This window comes from Schistocerca nitens, chromosome 3, assembly GCF_023898315.1.
Source record: "Schistocerca nitens isolate TAMUIC-IGC-003100 chromosome 3, iqSchNite1.1, whole genome shotgun sequence".
Taxonomy (NCBI): Eukaryota; Metazoa; Arthropoda; class Insecta; order Orthoptera; family Acrididae; genus Schistocerca; species Schistocerca nitens.
The window spans coordinates 177,384,304-177,408,512 of NC_064616.1; the positions used below are offsets into that span (position 1 = coordinate 177,384,304).

The 24,209-nt window shown below is 40.3% G+C and overlaps 1 protein-coding gene across 2 annotated transcripts in view; it reads right to left on the reverse strand.

The window, feature by feature from the left end:
* LOC126248120 (zinc transporter foi) overlaps nucleotides 1-24,209 on the reverse strand; it is a 164,182-nt gene that overhangs the window by 26,503 nt on the left and 113,470 nt on the right. For both annotated transcript variants that reach the window (XM_049948803.1, XM_049948802.1), the window contains exon 9: nucleotides 3,568-3,838. In XM_049948803.1, the coding sequence (XP_049804760.1) occupies nucleotides 3,568-3,838 (271 nt within the window). The remainder of the gene's footprint in view (nucleotides 1-3,567; nucleotides 3,839-24,209) is intronic.

Genomic DNA, 24,209 nt, shown 5'->3' on the forward strand with positions numbered 1-24,209 from the left:
TCTAAGTTTAAACACTTCCGCGACCCACAAAACTACCCAGACATGAACATTATTGAGCATATCTGGGATACCTTGCAAACGTGCTGTTCAGAAGAGATCTCCATCTCTTCATACTCTTATGGATTTGTGGACAGTGCTAAAGGATTCATGGTGTCAATTCCCTCCAGCTCTACTTCAGACATTAGTCAAGTCCATGCCACATCATGTTGCGGCACTTCTGTGCACTCGCGGGGGCCTTACACAATATTAGGCATAAGTACCAGTTTCTTTGGCTCTGCAGTGTATATCAGTATCCCCTGCTCCACCCAACTTGTAACACGCCTCCTACCCAATAAGTCTCTTGAGGCCAGTGACACAAGTGCCCCTGTGTCCAACAAAATCTTTTATTCCCTGCTGTTGATCACACCTATTATGGCACGTTCTGCCTTTGCATTCGATTGTACTGAATTAAACTTTGCATGAAATCCTGTTGGTGGCTCTGGGATTCCCTCTCAAGTTTAACAGACCTCTTTTAGGCCCCAGACCATGTCTACTATCATCCCTACATCCTCGTCCACAATCCATACCAGCCCCCCCCTCCCCCTCCTCCTACCACCACCACCACCACCACCACCACCACCACCACCACCACCACGTTCGCCTGTAGTCCAAATTATTCCCCTTATTCTTCCATGGTTGGTAACATTGCCTCTGCATATGCCCCGTACAACCACAATTACATTAGTTTACATTACAAGTGAACACATGCCTTTTATCCTTAACATCATAAATACACTGCTGGCCATTAAAATTGCTACACCACGAACATGACGTGCTACAGATGTGAAATTTAACCGACAGGAAGAAGATGCTGTGATATGCAAATGATTAGCTTTTCACAGCATTCACAAAAGGTTGGCGACACCTACAACATGCTGACATGAGGAAAGTGTCCAACCGATTTCTCATACACAAACAGCAGTTGACCAGCGTTCCCTGGTGAAACGTTGTTGTGATGCCTCGTGTAAGGAGGAGAAATGCGTACCATCACGTTTCCGACTTTGATAAAGGTCGGATTGTAGCCTATTGCGATTGCGGTTTATCATATCGCGACATTGCTGCTCGCGTTGGTCGAGATCCAATGACTGTTAGCAGAATATGGAATCGGTGGGTTCAGGAGGGTAATACGGAATGCCGTGCTGGATCCCAACGGCCTCGTACCACTAGCAGTCGAGATGACAGGCATCTCATTCGCATGGCTGTAATGGATCGTGCAACCACGTCTCGATCCATGAGTCAACAGATGGGGACGTTTGCAAGACAACAACCATCTGCATGAACAGTTCAACGACGTTTGCAGCAACATGGACTATCAGCTCTGAGACCATGGCTGCGGTTACCCTTGACGCTGCATCACAGACAGGAATGCCTGCGATGGTGTTGGCCAGGCTCCAGCTTAAATATCCTGAGTTTGTAAGACTAATATCTAATGATAGGTAGTTCAGCTGATTGAAGTGGTGATCCTCACTGAAGTGGCAATCATAAGCAGAAGCAGAAGCATCATCATCATCATCATCATCATCATCATCATCATCATCGACTGCTAATAGGTGTACGTTACAAAGCAGCAAGCATATAAACCCCTGTAAGTTAGGCACCCATGAGAAAATGATCTGTATAGTACACTCATGATCAGAAAAGACAGAGCACTTTGAACGACTAGTTGAACCATATCGGCCCGCGGGCTCAAGTCAACATTGATATTGTGGTGCAACACCACCTACCAGTAAAATGTGCCTGTGGCTCTCGTTGTCACTATAAGCTGAAGGTAATAGATCAATGTGACTTGAGGAGACATGCAGGATGCCTCGTAATGAGTTTGAAATAGGGTGCATTATTGGCACGAGAGAATGCAATTCATCCACCCAGAAAATTGCTGTTTGTGTGGGATGAACTGTTTTGGCAATAAAATGGGTGTGTGCAGAATGGGTCACAGAAGGCTGTAGAGCTCGACAAGATGGGTTAGGTCACACCACCCAGACATACCCTCCCTCCAAGAAGATCGACACCTCATCCGAATGATTGCAAGACAGGTCTGCATCCTCCTTGGCTCTGGTACAACAGTGTAACACATCATACACTATCAAAGGTGACAGTTCACTGCCATTTATTACGGCATGGGTTATGTGTGCATCAATCAGTCCTCCGCCGACATTTGACGGATGTACGGAAATATGTTAGACGGCAATGGTGTACAGAACAATGTCACTGAGGCAGGAATGGCATCAGATAGAATTTTCGGATGAATCTAGGTTCTGTCTGCCTGAAAATGATGGCCGCATTTTGGTTCGCCGCAGACAGGGGGAGCGGTATCACAGTGACTGTTTGCACAAGACATACAACGCTAACTCAAGGCCTTTTGGTGTTGGGTGCTATTGGGTACAACCACAAATCACAGTTGGTGTGTGTCCAGGGCACTGTGAGAAATGTGACCTACACGAATGACATCCTGCGACCCATAGACACACCCTTTCTGCACAACAATGTCGCTGCATGAACATGTGCCTTCTTTGTGTCACAGGAAGTCAGCCTCTTGTCCTGGTATGTCAGATCACCAGACTTGTCACCAATTGAAATGTGTGGGATATAGTGAAACGATGGGAGCAGTGCTGTGAGCCAATGGCATCCACTGGAGATGAACTTTGGAACCAGTTGAATGCAGCATGGATGGCTATACTACAGGATACCATTCGCACCTTATACGCATTGATGCCATCATGCATGGAACAAGTTATCAGGGCCCACGCCGGATCCTGTGCCTACTAGGCAACAGGACACATGCAGAGCCAGGGTGACTGAAATGTTAATCATTTCTGCAGAAGATACTAATGTACATGTCCTGTTAATATCTCTAGTCATTCAAGGTGTTCGTTTTTTTTCTTAAAGTGAATGTAAAATGAAAATATTCTAAGTTATCTGTATGAAGTTGATGCAAAGAGCAAACGTTAGATGTTGCTAAGACGTCAATATGAAATACTACACTCACTGTGTAGGTGAATACAAAGTCTTAAATTGCACGGAAGAGACGTACTTGCAACTGCTGATTTTGGAGTGGGACAAGTAGCACAATGGCCAGTGAGAATGGAGGAGACTGCAAGGTATGTGAGAAATAAAGACTAAGTACAGTAACGTAGTAACAATGAATAGTGTGTGGCAAGTGTACTGCAGCACATACGTCAAATGGACAAGCACTACTCCCTATTCTAATCAATGCTATTCATTGCCCTGTATTCTTCCTTTCTGGCTCGAACTACTACTCTCTACATTTCAGGCGTTGAGACCCACATACTGGTTCCTTCATTTTCTTTTGTGTATTTCACTTCTTATTTATCTACCTTTTCTTCCCACAGTCATCCCTTTTCTCTCACAGTCTTCAATTATGACATTGTAAGACACCACTGTATGTAGCATGGGATTGAGTGGCATATCTGGCACAAACACATTGATGGATGGTAAGATAATGAATGGGACAAGAAACCCACTAAATAGTGATGAACAATGCAAACAAAATATTTACATTCATCTCACCTTATTATTACAATATATTTCTCATCTTCTTTGTTGTGAGAACTAAGTTGACCATCTCTGTTTACAGCTTCATTAGAAGCACTCGATGTGCTGGGACGGAGGGCCATCTCACCACTACAATTTACAGAACTCATTTGATGATCAAACTCCTCCTCTTCTTCTTCTTCCTCTTCATCTTCTCCATAAGTATGGCAGTGATTGTTCTGGTTCAGGTTTAAATCTCTATTTTTCTTCGAAATGTTATCAGGGTTGTTCATCTTTTTATGCGCTTCTGGAAATGATAAACAAACAACTGTTCACAAACTACTTTTGATATTTGCTTAATTGTTTCAATATGTATTACAGAAGACAGGATGCAAGGAAGAAAAGGGATAGGGAGAAGGTAGTTTCCACTCCCATATTTCCTGTCACTGAATTACCAATGTGTAGCAAGAAAGATAACGATATAATTGCAACAGGTATCCATTAGATGGAGGGCTGAAATTGCAGATATAACAAAGAACCTTATTAAAAAACAGTAATTACAATGATGTGCTATCACAGTGTTTCACAATGCCATCTGTGATAACCATGTAGTAAAAGTATCCGTCTTCTCATCCATGTGCATGACCCTCAGATAATCAGTCTTACGTCTGTATGAAGATTGTCAGCAATTTACAATGTACACTGTCTATTATACGTGTGATATCACACAAGAAGCACACTTGCTGCTATAGATTTAATGTTTCTGTACTCACTAATTTTCCCAGGGTGTCATTAATGACTGTGATAATTAAGATGTTTTGACTGCAGTAGCACAAAAACAGTGGCAACGTCATTGCAATCATCTACAGAACTCAGTACAACAAACCAATTTTATATATCATCTTCAGGTTGAAGCTCTTCTATCCACATTTGCTTACAAATATATCTGTTTATGGAGGGGGGACCCTTGAGCAAAACACAGTTTTACCTTTCTTCTATTTCCTAGACATGTTTTGCTGAAGTTTCAGCATCATCAGTGGACTTTTATTTTGTGTCTATTAAGCAGGAAAAATGCTCTTTACTGCTTTTACACATATTAACTTGAGTTTTTAAGATAGTATTCACAAATCTGAAAAAACAGACAAAGTTTTGTACATATGCATTGTTATTACATGCTTTTTTCCCCTACAGTTTGTTACCTGCAACCATAAAGAACTTAATGTAGAATAGTTATTTACTTTGAAATTTTATGACTGGGAATGTTATGGTTAGACCTGACATTACCTATTTCGTGTCAAAGATAGCTATCTCTCTCTCTCTCTCTCTCTCTCTCTCTCTCTCTGTGTGTGTGTGTGTGTGTGTGTGTGTGTGTGTGTGTGTGTGTAACAGAGTTCCATTACTGAGAGCTGTGTAGTCATGTACTATTTATTTTCCTTCAAACTATGGCTTTTTGAATTTGATAATTTCTTCAATTATTAGGTTTTGTGGTGGTCTGTTGCTGCACTTGAGAATTTCCCAATCAATGATGATGTCCGATGGGCTGTGTTTAATGATGTCAATAAAGTGTCCAGCAGATGCAGAATAAAATGATACTTTTTAATGCTCTTCTGTGTTCTATGTATCTGGTATTAAAGTTTCTGCTTATCTGTCCTATATAATATGATTGCAGCCATGGCATGGCAGTTGGTAAATACCAGAAATGTTGTGTTTGTATTGGTTGCCCTTGTTTTCGGAACAGGGTACCAGGTCACAAGTATTGTGAAGCCAAGATGACAAGAGGACATAGAAAATTTGTCACTCTGACTGAAATGAAATCATATGAGTGCAGTGCCTGTTGCTACAACTGGGAGATTGGGCTGTCCTATACATGGCATACACTTGAATAGGGGATGGAAAGATAGGTTGGTTGATCTTATTGTAGATACCACACAGGGCGGGGGCAGGGGGCGGGGGGGGGGGGGGGGGGAGAGGCACCAGCACACATAGCAAGATCCGTGCGGTTACTGGTGTTAGAGGCACCTCTTTTTAGGTTAGAATCAACATTCAGGCACACTGTTTTGAAAGAAATCAAAATAACAGAAGAGCCCCACAAAATTTCTAAGTACACACAGAAAAGTAAGGTTAGCTTATTTCATCAAAATATTTGAATGCTGAATAGTAAAACAGGAGGTTTCTTATGTGAATGTACGCTTTCCCAGTGTATACTGCTGATGAAATCTTCTAGGGCTTCCATCCGGGTAGCTGCGTCGAAAATCCACGACTTTTCAATGAGTGTCATTCTCATCATCTTCTGGTGAAGTGTCGATGGACCGCAGCCGTCCTCTACATATAGCTGTTCAGCAGTGCGCGGCGTCTGTCCCTCCCCATACCTCCTACCGGTGCTGGGCTGGTGGTGGTAGGGGGAGGCCGCACGGGGGCCGGGCGACGTCGGCCGCCTGCCTCGTTAGTCTAGCTTAGAGTCGGGGAGAGACAATCTCGTCAACAGGGACGAGGGCTACCATTTAAGTTTGGCGTGGAACCCTGCAATAGCAGCTATATGCCGGGACTGTGCTCAGCTGCCAACGCTCCGAGACTCTAAACTAGACTAACAGTGTCACTCAGTCCCGCGCGGCCCAGCGCCGGTAGGAGGGGTGGGGAGGGACGGCCGCCACGCACCGCGGACCAGCTATATATAGAGGATGGCTGTGGTCCATCAACACTTTGCCAGAAGATGATGAGAATGACTCATCGAAACATTGCGCATTTTTGACACAGCTACCTGGATGGAAGCCTGAGAAGATTTCATCAGAAGGTTTCTTGCCGGTTTGGAAAATTTTGAGAGCTGTGAAAAGACAGACATCATGTGCCTGTCTGAGCACCGCATAGCCACAAGGTTAGATAAGTTACATATAAAAGATTACACTACAGTAGCTTTCTCGAGCAGAACTAATATGGGAAAAAAGAAGTTGTTACATATATTAAGATAGAATCAAAAACACTGAGACAAGTAAAACTTGTAGTGATCAGTGCACAGGAGCGTGTGCTTGTGAATTAATACTGAAAAATAGTTTGCTTCTAATTGTAACTGTACACAGATTCCCACTGGGAAATTTTGAACTGTTTATAAATAATCTGGATTCCTTACTATGCTATGCTATCTGTCAAACAGCAGCAAGCGGTTCATAGTCTGTTGTGACTTCACTGCAGATTTTCTAATGCATACTGATAGGAAAAATGATCTGGAAACCTTATTTGGATCCTACAATTTGATCTCACAAGAGGAGACCACGACGTTGGGATCACGGATGTACCGGGTGATCAAAAAGTCAGTATAAATTTGAAAACTGAATAAATCACGGAATAATGTAGATAGAGAGGTACAAATTGACACACATGCTTGGAATGACATGGGGTTTTATTAGAACCAACAAAATACAAAAGTTCAAAAAATATCTGACAGATGGCACTTCATCTGATCAAAATAGCAATAATTAGCATAACAAAGTAAGACAAAGCAGAGATGAAGTTCTTTACAGGAAATTCTCAGTATGTCCACCATCATTCCTCAACAATAGCTGTAGTCAAGGAATGATGTTGTGAACAGCATGGTAAAGCATGTCCGGAGTTATGGTGAGTCATTGGCGTCGGATGTTGTCTTTCAGCATCCCTAGAGATGTCGGTTGATCATGATACACTTGCGTCTTCAGGTAACCCCAAAGTCAATAATTGCACGGACTGAGGTCTGGGTACCTGGGAGGCCAAGCATGACGAAAGTGGCGGCTGAGCACACGATCATCACCAAACGACGCGCGCAAGGGATCTGCCAGACATTTTGGGAACTTTTTTTTTTTTTTTTGTTCTAATAAAACCCCATGTCATTCCAAGCATGTGTGTCAATTTTTACCTCTCTATCTACATTATTCCGTGGTTTATTAAGTTTTCAAATTTATACTGACTTTTTGATCACCCAGTACTTCAAACTCTGTACATCTTTAGTAGACCATTAAAACAATGCAATGTGCAAATAGTAAGGTGCACTACTCTGGCAATTCCAAGAAAATTGCAAGAGAAGTTTTACACGTCTATTATGTGGTTTATGTATGTGTGCATGGATGCTGGATGTGTGGTGATCAAGTGATTAGCATTCGAGCTTCATAAGACGTGTGTGTATGACCCAACAGTTCATCTACCACTTGAACTTAATTATTAATCTCATTTCCCCCCCCCCCCCCCAACACTGGTCATATTATTGAATTTATATGCCATGTGAGAGGTAAAACAATGAAAAAACCCATGTGTGTTTGCATGAAATTTCAATTTCTGTTTTCCATGTCTGTATGACAAATACTACACTGCAACGTGTGATGTCGAGATAACATCTGACGAGTAATTGTACATTACTTTTGTGGTCTGGCACATTGTGACTTATTATATTACTGATTGTGAATAACATCATTTGCATCATTATTTATCGAGGTTTGACTTGGGCTTTCCAAGCCTTGCCCCCCTTCCTTGAAAAATTTAGCTAGAAATAGTAAGTAGTCAAATATGAAATTCACTACAACTTAATGAAAACGCTTTTTTCATTACATTACCTCTCAAATGTCACATAAATTAAATAATGTGGCCAATGTAGCAAAAAATATAAATTAAAAAGTGAGTGGTAGCAGGTTTCGAACAGTTGCCTCACCCACAACGCTCTTGCAAAGCGCGGATGCTAAAAACTTGACCACTATGACTTCTTACAGCCAGCCCCTCCCCACAGATGCATCAGTTACATAACAGACGCATGAAACTTCTTTTGCGATTTTCTAGGAATTGCCAGAGTAGAGCACCTACCTACCTGCACATTGTGTTGTTGTAATGGTCTACTAAAGGGGTACAATGTTTGAAGAAATCCGTGAATCCAACATTGTGGCCTCCCCTTGTCAGTAATTAACTTTCCAACACAGATGAATGAAACAGTAAGACTTTAATTGATAATGTTTCCTTTGGTGAAGTTCAAAACAAGAATAGAACTGATTACCCAGTAACAAAGGCTCTCTCTGATCGTGATGCACAGTTAGTTAGGATGAATAACATAGCGCCTTACAGTATGGATACTCCTCAGTGGAAATCAGTTACAATAATTGATAACACCAGCAAAAAAATTTTTTTAAGAATGTTTGCAAGGTATCACCTGGGATGAAATATACAATGAACAAAATACTAACATAAAATTTAATCTGTTCCACTACAAATTCTTAACATTAAGAACATAATACATTCTCACAAAAAATAAAAGTTTCTGTGGTTTTTATGGTGTTTTCGATAGAGTACTAAAGAACGTTCCCATGCATTAACCCCAGACTTATCTGAAATACGTAAGGCATCACTAAATTAAGGTATTTTTTCCAGAGAGACTGAAATATGCCATTGTTAACCCCTCTTTAAGAAAGGTGATAAGACAGATGTCAACAAGTAATGATGTCTTCCACTGACATCTTTTTCCAAAATCTTTGAGAAGATGGTGTATTCTGGAGCAGTACTTCACCTTAGCAACCATAATATCCTCAGCAAATCACAGTTTGAGTTTAAGAAGAGTTTTGCTATCGAGAATACCATTTACATGTTCACTCATGAAATTTTACAAGCATTAAATAATGAAACTGCACCAGTTGGTATTTTCTGCGACCTAGCTAAGGCATTTGACTGTGTGAATCACAGTATTCTCCTAGATAAATTGAAGTTTTATGTGACTGATGGTAAAGCCAACCAATGGATAATGTCACAGCTAATCAAAACAATGCAGAAAGTTGTACTTCGTAATTCCACCAATATAACACTGGGATTTAATTCTGACTGGTGAGAAATCATGTTCCCCAAGGCTCATTGTTAGGTCCACTATTGTTCCTCATAGATGTATCTTCTATCTAATACACAACAAGCAGAATTAGTTCCTTTTGCAGATGACACTAATATTCCAATCAATCCAAGCATATATACAGAAACAGAAGAAATGGTAAACAATGTTCTTGAAAGAATTATTGACTGATTTCCTGCAAATTGTCTCATCCTCAATTTTAAAAAGACACAGCATATTCAGTTCTGCACATCTAGAGGTACTACACCAATGATAAGTGTAACACATGATGAAGTAAAAAAATGGGTGGAAGCTTCATAATGCTTAGGTGTCTATCTTAATGAGAATTTAAACTGGAAAAATCACATTTTAGAACTCCTAAAATATCTTGGTTCAGCCACATTTGCATTTAGAATCACTGCAAACTTCAGGAGAGAGAAATCAGTAAGCTGAGATATTTTGGATATTTGCATTCAATAATCTCATATGGAATAATTTTCTGGGATAACTCATCTTTAAGAAAGAAAGACTTCATTGCTCAAAAACATGCTGTAAGAATAATATGTGGTGCTCACCACGATCATCTTGCAGACACCTGTTAAGGAGTTCGGCTTTCTGGCTACTGGTCCAGAGTGTATTTATCCCTTCAGTTTGTTGTAAATAATCCACTACAGTTAAAAAAACAATGATGTAGATAATTGCAATACCACAAGAAAAAATGACATTCATTACTCCAAGTTAAAGTTGTCTTTAGCACAAAAGGGGTGCACATTGCTGCACCAAAATGTTTGATTACTTAGCTGGTGACAAATGTCCTACAGACAGCATGATAAAATTTGAAAACAAACTGAAAAAAAAGTTTCTCTTTGACAAATCCCTCTATTTCATTAATGAATTATTATTATTATTATTATTATTATAGTAAAAAACTTATAAATGTTGAGCACATAGCCACATTTACAAATTAATTTGCAATGCAAATGTAAACTGACTCATTCCACATCATTATGATTTATCATGCAAAACGATCCAATGAACTTTAAACTAACAAATGAAATTCTCTGTATTGAGTTGTGTGTTCTGTAGACTGTTTTGAGCCCTGTTTCACTGAGTATGTCGCCTATTCTGTGGGCTGCCTTGTTGTTGTAAGTGAGACTGTACCAGCTGCTTGTTGTTACAGGTGTTTATTGTTCATGTATATGAACAAACAAATGGCTCATCACCATTCCACAAAACAGAGACCTGGAACATAATGCTCTGGCTGATCAGTGTATGTAGGACAGACAAGCAGAAACACACACACACACACACACACACACACACACACACACACACACTCTGTCTGATATTTACCAACTGACTTGCCAGGACTGCAAACCAATTTACAATGATCAGCTAGAACATTATGACCACCTGACACCTACTTAATAGCTGGTATGTCCACCTTTGGCACAGATAACAGCAGCAACGCACTGAGGTATCGAAGCAATTGGGCCTTGGTAGGTCGCTGGAGGGAGTTGGGACCACATCTGCAAACACAAGTCATTAAATGTCATAAATTTTGGGGAAAGGGGGGTGGGGGGCAATGAGGTCTGGCGCCACGTTAAATCACATACCAGATGTGTTTGACCAGATTCGGATTTGACAAGTTTGGGGGCCAGCACATCAATTGGAACTTGCCACTGTGTTCCTCGAATCACTCCATCACATTCCTGGTCTTGTGACATGGCACATTATCTTGTTGAAAAATGCCACTGACATCAGGAAATAAGATCTCATGAAGCAGTGTGCGTAGTCTGCAAACAGTGTATGAAACTCCTTGGTTGTCATGGTGCCTTATACGAGCTCCACTGGACCCATGGCTGCCCAAGTGAATCTTGCCCAGAGCATAATGGAGCCGCCGCCACCTTGTCTCCGTCCTGCAGTACAGGTGTCAATGAGCTGTTCGCCTGGATGAAGAGGGATTTGCGCCCTCCCATCGGCATCATGAAGAAGGTATCGGAGTTCACCAAACCATGCAGTGTTCTGCTACTGCACCAATGTCCAGTGCCAATGGTCACACATCCATTTCAGATGTATTTGCTGATGTCATGGTGTTAACACTGACACATGCACAAGTCGTTGGCTGCAGAGGCCCATCGTGTTTGGTGAACTGTGTGTTCAGACACATTTGTCCTCTGCCCAGCATTAAAGTGTGATGTTAGTTCCATCACAGTTGACAGCCTGTCCTGTTTTAATAGTCTGACATCTGTAATTAGTGGTGGCATCCAACCCCACGACATATGGACATGGGTTCACGTTTGTGTTGAATACACTCACTATAGCACACTTGTTGAACACCTGACAAGTCATGCAGTTTAAAAAATGCTCATGCTGAGCCTTCGGGTCATCACAATCTGCCCTTGGTCAAACTCACATCGATCACGTGCCTTCCTCATTCTACACACGGACAGCACACTGACTGATACTATATGCACCATGCGTGTGTCTGGCTAACAGTCATGCCCCACCAGGTTATGCTGCTAATCGCCTGGATGGGTTTATATCAATAGTAGGTCGGTGGTCATAATTCTCTGGCTGATCAGTGTATGTAGGACAGACAAGCAGAAATTTTAATACCACATACACAAAGCACAGAAGAGCATTAAAAATTAATAGCTGTCATTCTACATGCTGAACACCATATGGCCCCATTAGACATCAACACTGACTTGAAAATTCTCAAATTCAGCAACAGCCCCCCCCCCCAACAAAAACTAATAATAGAATAAAACTATCAAATAAATAATGCCATAGTTGAAGGAAATAAAATAATAAATTAATACACAGCTCTCTCCAACAGAATTCTGTTCTCTGCCCTCTAAGAACTATCACACAACACCAACCCATAAAAACCCACCATGGTTTAATAAAAACAAATACGAGAAAGCAAGGACTGTTGCACTCTTTCTTCATAAAGATTGCAGATATGTTGACAGGCAAAAGTTACTAGAAATTCATGCATCTGTACAAAGATTTATGTGCAAAATATACATCTTACATTATCAACATTAGTGAAAGATGTTGCCAAGAATCCATGAAAATTCTGGCCCTATGTAAATTAGCTAAGCAGATTCAAAGGCTTCTCTCCAATCACTTGTTACCCAGTCTGCTGTGGCAATAGAAGAGAGCAAAAGGAAAGCTGAAGTTTTTAATTTTGTGTTTAAGAGATTATTCACACAGGAGGATCATAGAAACATACTGTTGTTTGAACACCACACATACTCCCATATGGAGGACACAGTAATAGGCACCCCTGCTGTAGAGAAGCCCCTGCCGTAGAGAAGCAACTGAAAGTATTGGAAACAAATAAGCTGGCACACCTGAATGGAATCCCAATTCAGTTTTACAGACAGCACCCTACAGCATTGGCCCATTCCTTAGCATTCACTTATCGCAAATCTCTCGCTTGCACAAACTCCTAAATGACTGGAAAAGAGTGCAGACGATTCTTTAACAATGGTGTTCTGCAGAATTCTTTAGCACATTCTCAGTTCAATTATAATAAATTTCCTGGAGATGGAAAAGTTTCTGTCCATTATTCAGTGTGGCTTAAGAAAGTACCACTCATGTCCTTTACTTTCACGATATCCTGCAAACCATGGATGAAGAGCAACAGGCAGGTTCAACAGCCCTACATTTCCGGAAAGTTGTCAAGATGGTATCCTGCTGCAGGCTGTTAAGGATCCGAGTATACAGATTAGGTTCCCACATATGTGAGTGGCTCCAAGAGTCCTTGAGTGATAAAACCCCAGTATGTTGCCCTCGACAGTGAGTGTTCATTAGAGACTTGGATATTGCCAGGATACTCCAGGGAAATGTGATACAACCACTCTGACGGACAGGGTGGGCAGCAATCTGAGTTGTTTGCTGATGACATTGGTTGCACTGGAAGGTGTTATTGTTGAATGACTAGGAGGATACATGGTAACTTAAGACAAAATTTCTAGTTGTTGTGATGAATGACAGCTTGGTCTAAATGCAGAAAAAACTTAAGTTAATGCAGATAAATAGGACAAACAATCCCATTATATTCAAATACAGCATTAGTAGTGCGCTGATTGACACAGTCACTTACATCAGATATCCAGACGTAATGTTGCACAGTTATATGAAATGGAAAGAGCACTTGAGTACGGTAGTGGGGAAGGTGAATGGTTGCCTTAGGTTTATTGGGAGAATTTTAGGCAAGTGTAGCTCATCTATAAAGGAGAATATGTAATATAACAATAGTGCAACCCACTCTTTGAGTACTGCTTAAGTATTTGGGATCACCACCAGGTTATATTATTGGAAGACATCGAAGCATTTCTGAGGCATGGGGCTAGATTTGTTACCAGTGGATTCAATCAATATGCAAGTGAAACACTGTCGAAAAAATTTAGGGAACTGGCATCCGAAGTTGACTGCAGAACAACCCTACTGCAACCAATGTACATTTCACATAAGGACCACAAAGGTAAGAGAAATTAGGGCTTGTACAGAGGCATATAGGTACTCATCTTTCCTCTTGGTCTATTTGCAGGTGGAATGGGCAAGGAAATTACTAGTAGTGGTACAAGGTACCCTCCACTATGCACCATACAGTGGCTCGTAGAGTATGTATGTAATGTAGAACAATGTAAACATAAGTCTCCCAAATACACATTAAATTAAAATTTTCACAGTGTGTTGTAAACCGAATTTTCTGAATCACAGTATTCTTAAAAATTACTTACAGTACTTTCTCAGCCTTTTCTGAATCACGGTATTCTTAAAAACTACTTTTACTACTTTCTCAGTCTAGTTTTTTGAACCTGTCATTTTACACTCTGTGCCAAATTCCCTGTCTTTAAATGTTTCTTCAAAAAAGTCACACTTCATTTCTTTCCCCATCCTTGTCAGATTCAGTGCACTGTTTGTAATCATCTTGATGTCGACAAATGTGTCCTGCGCGCGTGCACACACACACACACACACACACACACACACACACACACACACACACACACAAGGTAGAAAGTTTTCAGCCAGGCACTGAGAGAAATCAATTTGGTTTTTGTTTTGCTAGTCCACAAGATGCAGTAACTTAAGAGAAACATCTACTTAATCTGCAGAATAGTTTTGTTCACATCAATTTGTAAATTAATTTTGCTGTCAGTGTGTTGAAAAAGTACCGTATTTACTCGAATCTAAGCCGCACTTTTTTTCCAGTTTTCGTAATCCAAAAAACCGCCTGCGGCTTAGAATCTAGTGCAAAGTAAGCTCTGAAAAGTAAGTTCTGAAAAATGTTGGTAGGTGCCGCCACAACTAACTTCTGCAGTTGAATATATGTAGCACTACACAGGCATGCTTTGCAGGCACAAAGATAAATACTGGTGCCAAAACTTCTGTGTCAGTAAAAAAAAAAAAAAAAAAGAAGAAGAAGAAGAAGAAGAAGGTGGAAGACGAGCCGTTTTCTCCGCCCCGAGTTTCGAGCACTGCATTTTCCTACATTATCCAACGAAGTAAATACAAATTCCGTATTGTTCATCTTCGAATGTAGCAGCATTTCAATGTACTACGAAAATCCGACTGGCAAGACTGTTTGGGATGTTTGTCAATATGGGAAATTGTACGTTCTGAATTTTTTCCTACCTGTGAGAAGAGATGATTGCTAATAGGAACTACTATGAATTGTGAATCACATGTAGTATTCTCTTCACCATAAGAATAATACGAATACAAACATTTTGCCATGTATTCTTTTGTGTTTGCTGCTATCTCATTTAAATCCTGTCTGCTTAATAAACTACGAAACTAGAATGAGAGAACAGCAAACACGGAAGAATATAATGTCATGTCATGTCATGTTTATATTCGTATTATTCTTATGCCTAATAGTGATACAGTCAGAAATGAAGCATGGCAAGTGACTAGATTTTTAAATCTAAGATGACTAATTTCTGTGCAGAATGTAATGTACTAAAGAGGCGTCTGCAAAGATTTTCAAACAGAGAAAAATTTTCGCTAAACCCTCATTCAGAACATCTTCTATCATACACAGTCTGTTATTTGGTTTTTGTTGATCATTATCAAAGAAAGCAGCAGTGTAAGTAACAACAAATAGCAGTCTCTTGCCATTGTTTCGCAAATGAGACAATTCCTGTTCTTTTTTTTTTTTAATAAAAATTGTAAGCGGTGGTAGTGCGCACAAAACCAAGCCATGCCGCGAGCGGTGACAGGTCATTATCAGAATGCGACAAACAATGCATGACACAGTACAATAATGCATTTTCAGCTTAGAGTGACGTAAACACCTATAACAAAGAGAATGGCACTCATCAGATCAAAGAAAAATAAGCAATCAGTTCAAACCAGACGAAGCACGTGAAAAAGGAAGGTACCTGTATAAATGCAGAAGGAGCGACTGACTCATAGTAATGGCTACCTGGTAAAGCTTAACTGCTAAGCTTACGACTCGAACCAAACTACTATAGCTGTATCGTCATTCATTTGACCTAAATTGTCTCTCATATTACAATGGACCAACTTTGTTTCGATTTGGAGGTGCAGCCTAAAACTTTTCCCTTGAATTTCGAGTCTCAAATTTCAGGTGCGGCTTAGATTCGGGGAAAATTTTTTCCTTGATTTCGAGTCTCATTTTTCAGGTGCGGCTTAGATTCGAGTAAATACAGTATGCAATTACAGCATGGCAAGATTGGTGGTAAAAAGCACATGAAGTAATTATTGCCAAAGTGTTAGAAAGTGTTTTCTGAAGGTATTTGTCTGGAGTGTAGTCCTGCATAGAAGTGAAACATGGATGATAAGCAGTTCCTACAAGAAAAGAATAGAAGCTTTCAAAATGTGTTGCTACAGAAGAATGCTGAAGGCTTGGTGGGTAGATAGTGTAATTAATGAGGAGTTACTGAATAGAACTGGAGAGAAAAGAAATTTGTGGCCAACTTCAATAAAAGAAGAGATTGGTTGATAGGACACATCAAGGAATCTTCTATTTAGTACTGTGTGTGTGTGTGTGTGTGTGTGTGTGTGTGTGTGTGGAGAGAGAGGGGGAGGGGGAGGGGGAGGAGGAGGAGGAGGAGGAGGAGGAGGAGGGGGAGGGCGGATAAAAATTGTAAAGGGTGACCAAAATATGAAAACAGTAAGCAGGTTCAAATGGATATAGGCTGCGTTAGTTATTCTGAGATGAAGGATCTTGCACTGGACAGAGTGCCCGGAGAGTTGCATCAAACCAGTCTTCAGACTGAAGACAACAAGAAACAATAACGTGGGTATTACAGTAAATACTCACCACAAACTCTAACTCCACTTCCGCATTTGTCTATTCTGTAGCCCAAGCTGTTTGGTGAGCATAAGAGAATGAGGAACATTATGTGATACTGGTGGGCAAGACTTGAGTGATTATCTGCATAGGCGAGCTATATCTTCTCAGAATTCTTCCAAAGAATCTGAGAGTGGCACTTCCACTACTTTATTTTTGTCGTCCTATCATTTACTTAACTTCTGATCATAATCCATAAATATTTCCACATTATGGCTTGTAAGAGTGCTCACATTATAGCTTGTAAGAGTGCTATATTTCAATCATTTTCCCCACTATTATTTATACTGCACTGTCATTGCACCTGCCCTCAAGTCAGGCCATACCTACACCTACCTGTATCGATTAACACACAAGAACACTACTACCATGAATTGCTATTTGATTAGAAATATAAATACATAACAAAACATTACCTGAACACTCATGCAAATAGAAATTTACCACTTTAGTATTACTTATCTCAAAAATATTGCTCTGCAGTGCCGAGTAAACTCCAAGCCCCACCAGTCTACGGCTACTATATCTAAAGCACCACATACATAGTGTACCTAATAACAATCAAACTTTCAGAAATGATGTAGAAAGGAAAATGAATTAATTTGAAGTAAGGAATGCTGGTCCAATGCTGACTGCACCAAAATTTATAACAAAAATTAAAAAAAAAAATTAAGTTTACCATTGGTCTGCTGACAGCAATGAATGTCCAAGCAAAAAAAAAAAAAATTGTTTGTAATAATTTTAATAGCGAGCATAAATTTTTCAAGTTGCTACAGTCCCAACAGTTACTCAAAGTGGCATACTCCAGCTACTATGCAGGCATGACATGGTGGCACAAAGTTCTGTTATACCAGTTTGAACAATGCTGGAGTTGTTCAAACAATGGCACAGGCAGTTAGATGGTTGGTTGGTTAGTTTGGAGTGAAAGGGATTAAACTGCAGAGTCATCAGTCCCTTCATCCGTTAAGTGGCAAACCAGAAGTCAGTCAGTCAGAAACCTTGCTGGAATATTTTCTTCAGCCCTGCCATGTCCCACAAGTATTCAATGAACATTATTATTATTATTATTATTATTATTATTATTATTATTGTTGAGTACTGTAACCATCTCAATATTTTTGATCCTTCTTCTGAGGCTGGGGCAGGGATGTGAGGGCCCTCGTGTTGTACCACTAGTGCTGCTGCTGTGGTGTCAGTACTGATGGTGTGGCATTTTCCAGGTGACTAATGAGATTTGCCCAATCAGATCAGGTGAGTTTTAGCCATAGCGGACCTGGGAGGAAGATTGATCTCTGTTACTAGCCTTGGCACACATCTAATCAAATCCAGGATGGAATACAATGATATTATGGAAAGGAAAGTTATACTCACCATATAGCAGAGATGCTGAGTCGCAGATAGGCACAACAAGAAGTCTGTCACAAATGAAACTTTCAGCTAGTAAGGCCTTCGCCAAAAATGTGTGTGTGTGTGTGTGTGTGTGTGTGTGTGTGTGTGTGTGTGTGTGTGTGTGTCATCTATTTTAGATGAAGGCCTTACTGGCTGAAAGCTTCATTTGTGACAGTCCTTTTGTTGTGCCTATCTGCAACTCAGCACCCCTGCTATATGGTGAGTAGCAACTTTCCTTTTCATAATATTGTTACATTCCACCCTGGAGACACTGGAGTTTTCTGCAATGCCTTCTGCTATGTAATACGTCTGTATCCCTTTTTTCCAATAAATCACTTTGGTTTTCATTATGTGTTCTTCTCAGAACTCATAAATTCACAGTCTATCCTGTTGCCCAGGCTCCTAGCTTGGCTACTCTACACACTGATGTTAGGAGTGGACTCTGACATGCAACCTTTGAGCCTAGTTATGGCTATTAATAGACACCTAAAATAACACATTCATGTCGAACACACTATTTGCTTACAGTGCAAGGGTGTGCTGGACAGCCCCATTGTCCTATGCTTTCATTGTCTTCTGATCTCGCCAAGTCATGAGTGCTGTAAGAAGTAGGTAGTTCTCATTTCTGCATGGCTGAGTGCTGCCTGGCACGGTAACATGCTGCTAAACATTTGAATTGTCCAGGTGCAACACTATGTACAGGGGTGCATCAGGTGTAGGTATCTGACCACTTCTTCAGCAACCTGCCTGCCTGCTCGTTTGTCAGTGAAGAGGGTTGTTATGTCAGCTCCTGCTCCTGCTCTGCCACACACATTGTCAGCTGGCAGTTTTCCACCATGGCCGCCCCAACAGTGTCCTCATGGTAGCCTGAAGATGCCAACTGTGATTGTTGAGCTGCAATTATTTTAGGCCATTATGGGGACTGCTGAGCCAGAAAATAGAAATCAGACCCAAGAACATCTATTTAAAAGGTATATTTATTTACAGCTTAACAGGAGCATAGCGTAAAGCCTGAATATCTCAGATTTCATAGAAACAGCATTTGCCTGACAAAATTTGCTAATTATTATTATTATAATAATTGATTTGTCACCTCGCGTAATTGAAGTGTGGCCCTATGCTGTTTATTTTATTAATTTACTCTAAGAGTGAAAGTTTAAAATGTTTAGAATGTAGATTGAGAAAAGTAATTGTTAGGACTGAAGACCAGGGAAATGATGCATGTAGCAGAAGTATTTCAACTGTAGAGGGAATCGTTAATAGTAACTGTGTTGGGAATGGAGTCAATATGGAGAAGTTTTGTGCAGCAAACTGAAACTATTATGTTGGAGAACTAACAACTAAAGAAAGCTTCAATCAGGCAGTTGGAGCTGTAGCAGTAACTAGTGGGATTGAAAAAATGCAAACCAGTTCAAGTGTAGCAACTGTGCCAACCCCACAAGCCCCTGTAACTTCACTTCACCACCTGTAGCAATGACAGGTACTCTGATAGTAGATATCTCCTTTAATAATTTTACTCTGTCTTTATCTGGGAAGTTGAATGAAAATGTGCACCCATTTCTACAGAACGTTAAATATGTCGATTATATGTGCACATTGCTGAGCGAGTTTCAACTGAATATGCTTCTTCTTTTTCTTGTGCCTGTGTCCCATATCTGCACAAGGTTGGCAGGGTTAGTACCAGATTTGGCATGGTTAGTTTAAGGGGTGGCTGGATGCCCTTCCTGTTGCCGTACTGCTACCCCTTGGGACACAATGTGTGTTAGCTATGTGAAAGTGTGCGAAAGTTTTTCTAAATGTTTCCGAATTGTGTAACTGAGGAGGGACTTGGGTAGCAGCCTGGTATTCACCTAGTCAAATGTGGGAAACTGTGTTAAAACCATATCCAGGCAGGCTGGCACAACGGATTCAATCTGTGTCCTGTGCACCTTCCCATCTAGGAAGCGTTGCTTTAACGTGCACAGTTATCTGGGCAGGTGAGTTTCAGTAGAACATTACTCAACTGAAATTCTCTGGTGATGCAGGTAGTTATAATGAGTCATTAGATTCACTAAAAAAGGGTTCCTATTTTGAAACACTTGGGCATGGGTTAGTGGTTTGTTTTGCAGACAAAATGTGTGTTAGTATTTATCAGGATAAGTTAGCTATGATGAGAGAAAAAACCTGCTAAAGACTTATCATTTGCAGACAGAATCCAGCTGTCTTTTGCCAGACATATGAGTTGAGAGAATGCCAAGAACATAACAATATCCTGCTTTGCGAGGCAGAGGGCTGTGCAATACGTATCAACATTAAACAGATTGACCATAAAACGATGGGTGAGATCAACTTTGTGTCGCCTACTACCTTCCAAGAAGCAGTATGACTCACTTTATTAAGGGAACAGACAAACTAATTTGTAGCAACTGCGAGCCACATGACTGATGTGCACCATGTCTTCATAACTAGTGTCCAGTGCAGCTGTTGCCAATGACCAGGACACCTTGGGCATGAGTGCCAAAGGCCGTGTTTCATGCATTGTTGAGAAATAGGTCATATGCAACAGGAATGCCCAAGTGTATGGTACCAACAACAATAGGAATTTTCTGAGTGTTAGAGGTAGCCACAGAGGAAATAATAAGAGGCGAAAATTCAAGAAGCACATGGGGAGTTGGAGTCGCCACTGTCCAGAGCTCCAATTGACTCAGATTAATCCATTGAGGAGCCAAGTATTTGAAAAGGTGGGAAATGTGACATTGATCGTAGAATTACAGTAAATAAAAAAAAAAAAAAGTGAAGATACTTTTCGATACCAGATAGCGGATGGGTTTAATATTCACACTGCTTAGCATCAAGCGCACCTTGCGGCAGCTTGTTGTTGTTGTCCTAGTGTTTTAGGAAGTAAAATAATATGCCCTGTAGGCTCACAGGAGATTAATTTGAAGATTGGAATGGAAATATCTGTGCTGATGGTAGATGTACCATCATGGGGGAAATCTATAGATTTTGACACGCTTCTAGGAAGTCATTTCCTGCACTACATTCACAGTGCAGTTGATTTTGGGTTATAAACTGTCCGAATAGGTGAGAAGAGCACGAAGGCATCCGTCCTCAGAAGATTGACACACTTCAGTGCTCAAGTCAACTGAATGCGAAACTAAACGTGGTGGAATAGGAAGGATTTCTGGGTGCAGGTCAAATCTAAATTCCACCATGCACTCAGTTATTCTGGTGAATCCAATTCCCAAGAACGAGTTGCTAGATGAGATGTGATTGCATGTGAAACAAGGTATATGTCAACCAATTGTACTGAATGAAGAAATATTTTTACCACTTAGTACCAATAACTTTAGCAGGACAGATGCCATGGTACCCAAGAGAACTGTTTCAGCAAGTATACAAGAATCGCCAGCAAATGAAATTGTGAAATAGGAAGACAAGGGAAGAAGAAGGAACAGGAGGAAACTAAGATGTAAAAGAGAATATGTTATAATGTACACATTACAATCCCCTTAAAACAGAAGTTTCAAGAAACGTTGATGTATCTGCCTGAGAAGTTGTAATCACTACTTGAAAAATTTAGTACCTTTCTGAAGAACGACAGGATTTGCCTGCTGAAAATTTGGCACAGGAGATGCTTGGCCGATCAGTCACAAATCATACAGATTTTCATTTTATTTGCAACCTGTGGCTGACCAGAGCATCAGAGAACTGTTTGTAGTGGGGTTAATACAACTGTCATGCAGTTCCTGGTCTTTGCCTGTTGTCATACAGAGAAAAAGCATACAGAATATGCATCGACAAGAGAGTTTTGAATAAAGTAACAACTCTGGACTTGTATCCCCATCCAAGAACAGATTAAACAATGGACTATTTAGACAACTGTCAATCTTTCAAGACACTAGACATGCATTTTGGCTCTCAACAAGTATTGCTCACCCCAGCAGATCACGAGAAAACTGCATTTGTAGTTCCGTCAGGGCACTACGAGTATCTGAAGATGCCTTTTGGACTACAAAATGCACTTGCAAAGTTCCAACAACTTGCAGATTTATTTATGATGGAACTGAAACTTTCCACATGCCTAGTGTATTTACATGACAACATTGTGTTCTCCAGTTCCTAGAGGGACATGCACAACAATTAAGATCTGTACTTTTTTGCATACGAAATGCAAATCTCAGTCTGAAATTGGAGAAAGTTAGTTATTTGGGGTACATAATTTCAGCCGAAGGGGTTCAACCCAATCCATAGTTAACTGAAGCAGTAAAACACTTTCCTTCCCCTCATAATGTGCAAGCATTAAAATCCTTTCTCAGTTTAGCCAATCATCATCATTGTTTTGGTTGTGGAAAACACCATTGTTCCTAAACCTCTTTCCAACTTGTTAAAGAAGGGATTAATATTTACATAGGACCCCCCTGAGTGTGAAACAGCACGACTCAAAATAAAAGAAATTTGAACAGTCATCTGTTTTGGTACACCCTGATTTTGAGACATCATTTATGCCCTCTTATAACGCCAGCGATTTCACAGTCGGGTGTGTTCTCAACCAAGTACACTGGGAATTTGAACCCTCTATTGGGTATCCATCTCAGCAATTAAATAAATCTAAGCTCAACTACAGCAAAATAGAGGAGCAGCTGTTGGCTCCAGTATGTGGAATGAACTATTTTAAATTTTACTTATATGGGAGAAAATTTACTTTTGTGATTGATCACACCACCTTAATGGTGGTGTCGAGCCTCAAGAACTCTTGTAGCAGGGTGACTAGATGGGCACTTAAGATGAGCGAATATGATAACTCAGTAAGGCACAAGCCAGGAAAGCTCCATCAAAATGTCGAACATTGAGTCAAAATGTTTGGTATACAGTGAAACCTCTTTATATATAATCTTTTCCTCTATATTACATCTATTTTTTTTTGGTCCCGACTAAAAGCCCATATAAACAATGTTAAATTTTCCTCTTTACTGAGTTTCCTCTATATTACAATTTCCTCCATGTAATGCTCATATTTTTGGAACCCTCGTCAATTATTCACCTCTTTATAACGTTTAAGTGACTGGATGTAGACACACAGTTTTCTGTTCTGTGGATTCACAAGAAAGCCCGCGCTCAGTGTATTTCATAGGTCTGTGGCAGAACCCGGTCACGACATTCTGCTTGCAATCTTTTTGGTGCCATTTCAGTCAATGCTTTGGATTCATAGCGTGTTGTGTGAGCTGGGCAGCAAACAGTTTGTGTGTCTAGTGAGAGTGTGTCTTCGATATAACCTTTTTAAAAAAAAAAAGCTTTCATCAGTGTACATGAGTGAAAAGTGGAAGAACATTTCTCTGGAAGAGAAGTTTTCTGTTATTAAAAAAGTGGAGGCATCTCCTTGTGTGAGTCACGTGGAGCTAGCTAAGCAATTTTAACTGGTCCCCTCAACACTCAACACTACTATGGAAACAGATCGTCGATAATGGAAGGGTTTGAGAATTGTGGAAATTCGAAACGTATGCATGTGAAACCATCGACTTACACAATGAAATGGAGGAAGTTTTATTAACTTGGTTTCAGCAAGCACGCACTGCAAACATTCCTATAAACTTAACTATTCTGAAGGAGAAGGTGCTTCAAATATCACTGCAGTTAGGAATGGAAAATTTTACGGCGTCCAATGGATGGATTAATAAATTTTGACAGCATCATGGTGTTGTATACAAAGCAGAATGTGGAGAAAGTAAAAGTGTGGACGAACCAACTGTAACTCAGTGGATGCAGACTCTCCCTAATCTGATACATGACTACAAACTGCGTGACATTTATAACACTGACGAAACCGGCATGTTTTTCAATTTAATGCTGGATAAGACATTTACTTTTTGTGGGGAAAATTGCCATGGCAGTAAGAAGAGCAAGAAACGTCTTACCATTTTGTTGTGTACAAATGCCGATGACAGTGAAAAACTGAAACCTTTGGTTATCGGGAAGCCAAAAACTCCAAGGTGCTTCAAAAACATTTCCACGTTTCCATGCAAATATACAAACAATGCCAAGGCATGGATGACGAGTGATATATTTTTACGTTTTCTCAGAGAATTTGATGCCATAATGGGGAGTGCTGCAAGAAAAGTGCTGCTGTTTGTGGATAGATGTGCGGCACAT